The 8052-nt window shown below is 35.1% G+C and overlaps 1 protein-coding gene across 1 annotated transcript; it reads left to right on the top strand.

Moving 5' to 3' along the window:
- Positions 1-779: 779 nt before the first annotated feature.
- On the top strand, positions 780-1576 carry LOC120153270 (dirigent protein 22-like). The gene has a single exon (XM_039165259.1). The coding sequence runs from the start codon at positions 874-876 to the stop codon at positions 1462-1464; it is 591 nt and encodes a 196-aa protein (XP_039021190.1). The 5' UTR covers positions 780-873; the 3' UTR covers positions 1465-1576.
- The last annotated feature ends 6476 nt before the right edge of the window (positions 1577-8052 follow it).

Raw genomic sequence — 8052 nt, 5'->3', positions numbered from 1 at the left:
GTTTATTAGCTGTAGTCGGCATCAGTTTCATTTGATAATTGCTATTATTATCTCGTAATTATTTTGTTGTTAATCTAATTGTAAATCACTTTGGTTTTTGAGTTTACAAATTCTTAGAGAGATGGTGATAACCTTGAGGGATGACCGCCTACTACAACGATTATACATATCGAGGTGAATTCGTTTCCAAGACAGTGGTTAATACCACGACACGACTATTCGGTTCCTTACCAGTTTATTTTATTATTTAGTTGGTGTTAATAATCTCATTTCATAATTTCTATTTGTAAACAGAAAATACGATAACTTTGTTCCTGGATAATAAAAATAAGAGTGTACTAGACATCAAATCAGTTGTGAATTAAATTCACAGTCCCGGAATTGATGAAAACATCTTTTTAAGAATGAGTATTGATGTTATGTTTTGAAAAAAATAGAAGATGAAGATCAGGTGAAAACATGCTAGTGGTATAATAAGATAATCTTTTTAATAAGAGGATAATATTCTTGAATCGAAACATTTGCTTGAATTTTATAAAAGTTTATTCGTCTTCCATGTGATAACATTTCTGATAATAACTAAGTTGAAAGGATTTTATTACGAGTGACCAAAACGTTATCTTCTAAAATTGAGGGACTAATTTAGGTCGTTTACAAAAAACAAAAAAGTCGGACAATAGAAAGATGGTAATTCAAAAAGGCAACAGCTACCGGCTTTAACTTTGTCAAAAACATGCCTGTTACTTTTCTTTCAGATGACCTTATTACTCCATTAACTCAAATTATAGTGGCCCCAAATCTTAGTTCCTTGCATACTTCACACAATCGGAGTCCCTAAAGAAAAAAGGGAGAAAAAAAACTCTAATTTTCACCATGCCTGAAACTTTCTCAAAACTACACCCCTGCACTTTCTTCTTCCTCTTTACTCTTCTATTCCTCTCAAACAACCTCGCCTCTGCAAAATCTAATGGCTTCTCCAACATTTTGTCTCCCAAAAAGCTTGGCCTCGGGCGAGAGAAGCTCAGCCACCTTCACTTCTATTTCCACGACATAGTCAGCGGACGCAATCCCACGGCTGTCCGGGTCGCCAGCGCCGCCACGACCAACAAATCGAAGACCGGATTCGGTGGTGTCGCGATGGTTGATGACCCTTTGACGGAGGCACCGGAGCGGAACTCCAAGCTCGTAGGAAAAGCGCAAGGGATTTACGCATCCGCAGCGCAAGACGAAGTTGGTCTATTAATGGTGATGAACTTTGCCTTCATGGAAGGCAAGTATAACGGCAGTTCCCTTAGTCTTTTGGGCCGCAACTGCGTGTTTTCGACGGTGAGGGAGATGCCTATCGTCGGCGGTAGCGGCCTTTTCCGGTTTGCACGCGGATATGCTCAGGCGAAGACTCATACAGTCGATCTTAAATCTGGGGATGCTGTGGTGGAGTATAACGTATATGTCTTCCACTATTGACGTTATCGATGATGAAGAACCGCAATGGCTTTAGGTTTTCTGGTCTATATTCCTTCAGTTGGTCCTCTCTTTTGTTTTCTTCTTCTGGGTAAACTTCATCTTTTTGGCTTTGGTTTATATGATTTGGACCACCTTCGTGTTTATTGATTGTCCAATAAGTTCTCATCGCATTATTGCAATGTTTATTTTATTATTATACTTATCATCTTCCATATTAATGTTTATATATGATATTGATAATAAACGTACGTTTCGTTAATATTGTGGAATCCGTTGAGCATTTTTATTTATTGGAAATTAAACCAATGTCTAATCGAACTGTGATTGGCGTGAGAGATTATGCTATTTTTATTTATATTTTTCAGAATTAATTATGCTATTTATTATATATTCCTTTCCCAAGCTAAGCCTTAAGCTAATAGCTTTGCCATTAATTATGCTATTCTGCTCTTTAAAGAATTAAATCTAAATTAGAAACAGTATTTATTGAGGAGGGTAGTTTAAAAAACACAAAAATATAAGCATTATTCATTAGTTTCATTCTTTGTTTTATTCCAAACTGAAAAAAGAAGAGAAGTCCAAAAAGGTCGGAATAAAATTTTAGAGAAGAATGAGTGCAAGAAGGAGCAATTTGATTTTTGAAACCACACCTTCAAAAGGGTTTTGGTGATGAGTTGAACTTATTTAATTGGGCTGAATAATAAATTGTGGTCTGTATTTCAAGTTTTTTTTTAATCTACTTTTAGGTTTTCTAATAAGTTAAATATATCATACACTCGAGTAAATATGAATATTTATACAGACCGCCATGCTGCAAAATAAATGCTGGTGGGGTAAATTCAATTTTGAAATGGAAAGTGCACTATGCATTAAACAATTTTAAAATTTACCAAAGTTCAAACAAGGAATAGTCTAAAGTTGCGAGTAGGATTTATATAATGTCAGCATGTCCGGAGGTAGGGACGGGTCTTTATAACCAAAGTCTTCCATTAGATCTTTAATGAACATTATTTTACCACAATACGTAAATGCGCATTATACGGCCCATTTTATTTTATCTAATGGCTTTAATATAAAAAAAGTATCTAATGTATTCTCGTTTTTTCAGTTCAGTGCCTAAAGTTTTTTTCGTTCTAATTTGATGCCTAACGTTACATTCCGTAACTCAGAATGGGTTACGTCATGAAGGACGTTTAGTTTTCTCCGTTAAGTGACACATGTCATAATCTGATAATTTAAAAAAATAAAAAGAAATATTAAAAATATTATTATATTTATAAAAAACCCTTATTTCTTTTAAATTACAAAAAAGCCCAAATCCTCACACCTAAGCTTACCCACGACAGCAGACGATGACTACGGCGTGACCCACCGATTGGGTTTTGAGTGGACGGCGAAGAGGAAGCTAAATATAATGGCGGTGAGGCGAACGGAGGTCCGAGGCGGTCGAAATCGTCCAAAATCTAAGGCATCGGGTGGGTTTTAAACGAAACGATTCCGGAAAATGGCGATGGCTATCCACGAATTGTTCTGGGGGTTTTGATCATGGCGACGAGGCGCTTCGATTGGGCTGGGCAATGACATGAATGGATGAGCGACGGTGGCGATCGGCGTGGTTTAGGGATTGAAATGAAGGTTTTTAAAGCTTTGGGATTATTTCAAAATTAATGTTAAGGTTGTTTCTCAAAGCATCGCAACCCTTTTGCCGTAAGATCTGGTTGCCTTCAACGGTTCAGATTGAACCAGATTCCAATCAGGGCTTTGTAACCCTTGACTAGACAACAGCCGCCACCAGCAGAGAATTCTTGATGTTTCCAAAAGGCCACAGCAGCAAACCAATGGAACCCTTTCTTCCAACGGATTCCAGAATATCAACCAGCAAAAATCAATCCTCACATGAAGACAAAAGACAAATAAATATCGCGTTTTTTTTACTATGTAATATTCTGTAAAAACGAAGGATTTGAAAAATGTGGTGGTGGAATTGATTATGGCTAGTCAAATTCTATGTTAACAAATCAAAAACACATTAATTTTAAAATAATCCTAAAACTTTAAAAACCTTCATTTCAACCCCTAAACTCACTCCAACTGCCGCCATCGCTCGTCTGTTCCTATCACCGCCCAGCCCAATCGAAGCGCCTCGCCACCATGATCAAAAACCCCAAAACAATTTGTGGATAGCCATCACTGTTCACCGGAATCGTTTTGTCGAAAACCCATCCCGACGCCTCGGCTTTTGGACGATTTTGGCCGCCTCGGACCTCCGTTCGCCTCACCACCACTATATTTAGCTTCCTCGTCGCCGTCCGCTCAAAACCCAACCAGTAGGTCACGTCGTAGTCGCTGTCCACCGCCGTGGGTAAGCTTCAGTGTGAGGATTTGGGCTTTTTTGTAATTTAAAAGAAATAAGAGTTTTTTATATATAATAATAATATAATAATATTTATTTTTAAAAAGAAATTTTTAAAATTATCAGATTGTGACATGTGTCACTTAATGGAGAAAACTAACGGTCCGTCACGACGTGACCCATTTTGAGTTACGCAATGTAACGTTAGACACCAAACTGGAACGAAAAAAACTTTAAGCACTGAACTGAAAAAACAAACATACGTTGAGCACCTTTTGTATATTAAAGCCTTATCTAATTTACATACTCTTTCTCTTTAAATATATATATATATATATATATATTAGAATCCACTTATACATTATAAAATTCTTTAGTTTTATACAAATTTATGATCGTTTGATAAGTAAAAATAATTGATTGAGATTGACTCCTAGTTATTTTTTCTTCAGAAATATCTTCTCATTTTCAACTGTAGTCTCAGCTATCTAATTTCACTAATCCAACGATCTTAAATCTGTATAAAACTAAAAAAGTTTTATATTATGTAACATTATCATATTTATATATTTATATATTATAAAAAATCGTTAAACATGGAGGACACTCAATTGAATGGACAATAAACAAAATGGTTTCTTTACCTAAATAATACCTTATTTTTAATTATTTAATGAAATAATACTTTCAAAAATTATTTACAACAATAACATTTATTTATTTAAAAAGCGTGATTGACATAACACACATTTGCTTACGCGATGGAAAGTTGATCGGAGTTTTCAAACATTACACCGGTAAGGGTCAAAATGAAAATAAAGAAAAATAATATACCAAAAGTATAAAAATATAAATTTTATCCAAAGAAATATACGCATATATATATATATTTGGAATACAGAGAGAGGCTTAAAATCCTTTACTACAACTATCCAGTATTACTCATCAGCACGAACAAGTTCTTGCATCTCCATTGGTGCTTGCATATATATCTTCAGATCAACATCGCTTTTCCAGGCCATTTTGGCGAGACCATCAGCTGACTTATTGCACTCTCTTGGTACGTAATGTATCTGTACAGTCCACTCCCTCTGAAGCAAGCTTAAGATGTGCGGAATCTTAACTGAAAAATTGCTGGACCTTGGCTTTTCTTGAGTCTCGAAAACTTCCTTGCGGTCGATTTCAACCATGATTTTCCTAAAGTTCCTTTCCCATGCGATTTGTAAACCCATGTAAATTCCCCATAGTTCAGCGTCGAACACCGAGCAGTATCCAATTCGTTTTGAGAAACCCAAAATTCGTTCTTTCCGTTGTCCGCGGACGATTCCACTACACGTTGTTAGGCCATTCAATGACAGTCTCGATCCATCAGTGTTAAGCTTAATCCATCCATCAGGGGGGCAGACCAAGACATAGGGCGATTAACTCGTGAAAGAAGATGTCGCAGCCGTCTTTCGAGTGGACACCGAATTGGGCTTTGACTTGAATAAAAATGTTAGAGTCGCCACCAATCATTTATTTTTCGCAAAAATTTTAGTTGATCGGATACCATCTTACTTGATTTGCGTTTTACCAGAAATGTGTCGCATTTGAGAGTCAGTTACAGTCAAGGAAGGATCAGTACATTTGAACTGCTCTTTCGGTACCATTTAATTTGTCGGTTGTCTTAATTCCGAAAATTAAAATTTAAAAATTTAATTCAAATTGCTTACCTTTGATCGATTGAAATTACTACTGAAAAAAAGTCAAAAAGGTGTTAGATGATAAAATAAAATATTAAATAAATCAAAGAGAGAAAAAAATTAAATTAAGAAAATAAAATAAAAAGAGAAAAATGTTAAAAAGAGAAAAATAAAATAAAATAAGATGCAGAAAATCTTAAACTTTAGGAAAAAATAAAAAATGTATAAATGTTAAATTTCGAAAGAAATAAAATGAAAAAAAATCGAAGAAAATATTATTTTTTAAAAAATGTTAAATGTTAGAAATAATAAAATAAAGAAAATAAATAAAACTTAAGGGGATCAAATTGGAATAAACTGAAATTTATGGACTGAAATTAATACTAGAAATGAGCTGAAAGAAAAAAAAACAAAAGTTAGGGGACCAATTTGCAAAATATAAGAAATGTAAACAGGGATCAAATTGAATAAATTTGAATGGCAAAATTACAACAGATGACCAAAACGATTTATACTTCAAGCTTATAGGGACTACATAAATAATTTTAAAATATTGTATTTGCACTTTAGTCCCTCGATTATGAATACACCTAAATCGGAAAAAAATCATTTTTACCCAAAAAAAAAACTCTCCCCCTCTCCAGAAAACCTCTCAACCCAAAACCGACCGGCCGAAGGTCGGTCACCTTCCCGACCACACTTTCGTCGCCCGCTGCTGCTCCGTCCACTGACTCTGGTGGCCGGAAAAATCAAAACTTACCAGATAGCTTCATCTTGCCACCCCGAAGCCTAAACCGAAAACCAAATCACCTAAAAAACCCTGAACAGTGTAGATCTAACTCAAAAGATTCAGGTATTACCTTTCTTGGTTCATCTTCTCGGCTTCCCGATGATCTCTACTCCGACGACACTCCTCTATGCTCTTACCGTTGATATATGTCTATTTTTGTTTATATTCGAGCTTTGCTTGTCAGTTGTTTTTGGTTTTTTTTGTATGGCCAAATGGTATATGGATATGATTGGATATTGCTTGTTTGTTTACTGGATTTCTTTTGTATCTGTCGTTATTGTTGCTTTGTCTGGTGTGGTATTTATATAACCCCCCGATGGGACTGTTTCCGGCTTTGGCGGGGGTGGTTCCCCTCGTCCCCGATTTGCTCAGGTTGATTATTGCTGACCGGCTAAACGGGATGGTGCAATCCCGATTTGACTTGGGCTCCATTGCATGAAGATTTTCTCGGTTGGTCGTTGTTCGGCCAGTGGGTTTCTTTCGGGTTTTTTGATCTACCGTTGGATTGTTTTGACCAGATCCAACTGCTATTACTCACGTGCGGCGCGGGTACTAGGGTTGAAACTATAACTGTCTTCAACCTGGGCCATTAATCTGTCCTCGATCTAACGACTATGAACCGTGCGGTGCCCTTTGTTAAGTGTAGAAACCCTAATTTGATTTTTCTGCACGCTTGGGCCTCCCACTGGGTTAGGCTTGCAGGCTCAGTTGGGTTTTATTCTTTGACCGAACCTGGACTCATTGGAATCATATTAAACCTTAAACAAAAATAAGAAAAAAATATATTAATAATAAAATAATAAAGGAAAATAAATAATATAATATATAAAAAATCTAAAGATAATATGTTTTCAAGAAAATTGTTTTCAAATATAATATATATATATATATGCAAAAATCATTTTCAAAACTATATATTATATATATGTTTTTCAAAAAAATTCAAAACTATATATTATATATATTTTCAAAAATGTTTTCAAAACTATATAATATATATATTTTCAAAAACTATATATTATATATATGTTTTCAAAAATTTTCAAAACTATATAATATATATATTTTCGAAAAACCGTTTTCAAAACTATATAATATAGATTTTCAAAAATCGATTTTAAAGTATATATTATACGTTTTCAAAAACCGTTTTCTAAAAACTATATATTACATAAACCCCAGACAAAAATGAGTGTCTACAGTTGCACCTCTTTGTCGTTTTTCATGCAATGAAAAATAAGACAAAAAGGACACAAATATTCGTTCAGTATGAAGGGGTCCCTGAGTAATATATCCTCCTTTGTGGAGTTGAAATTGACTATGTTATTGCAATTAGGAATAACTCCCTGTTAAATTGAGTTGCAGATGACTCTTCCGTCGCGAAGTTGAGTCAGTCTTGAAATGATATCCTCCTTCATGAAATTGAAATCGTAGTTTGGAATTTGAATCGGAAGATAACTTATTGTTTTCAAATCGTAGTCAACCTTAGTCTTCTTCTCGGTTTAAAGACCTTGGTTTGAAAATTCAATCGAAAAGTAGTTCATCGATGCTACCATGTGGTTGATATGCCCTCGAGCTGAATGGAATCGAACTCGAAGGTTTTTGTTGATAGATAACCCTTCTCGCCTTGAGCTATGTTGCGAATTTGACTGGGATATTGATATGCCCTTGAGCAGATTGGAATCAAACTTGAAGGTTTTTGTTGACATATAACCCTTTTCACCTTGAGCTATGCTGTAAATTTGACTGGGATATAGTTCCAT

Source organism: Hibiscus syriacus, unplaced genomic scaffold (assembly GCF_006381635.1).
Source record: "Hibiscus syriacus cultivar Baekdansim isolate YM2019G1 unplaced genomic scaffold, ASM638163v2 tig00002840_pilon, whole genome shotgun sequence".
In the NCBI taxonomy this organism is placed as follows: Eukaryota; Viridiplantae; Streptophyta; class Magnoliopsida; order Malvales; family Malvaceae; genus Hibiscus; species Hibiscus syriacus.
The sequence above is the reverse complement of the archived record's forward strand: the minus strand, read 5'-3'. Positions and strand labels throughout refer to the sequence as shown.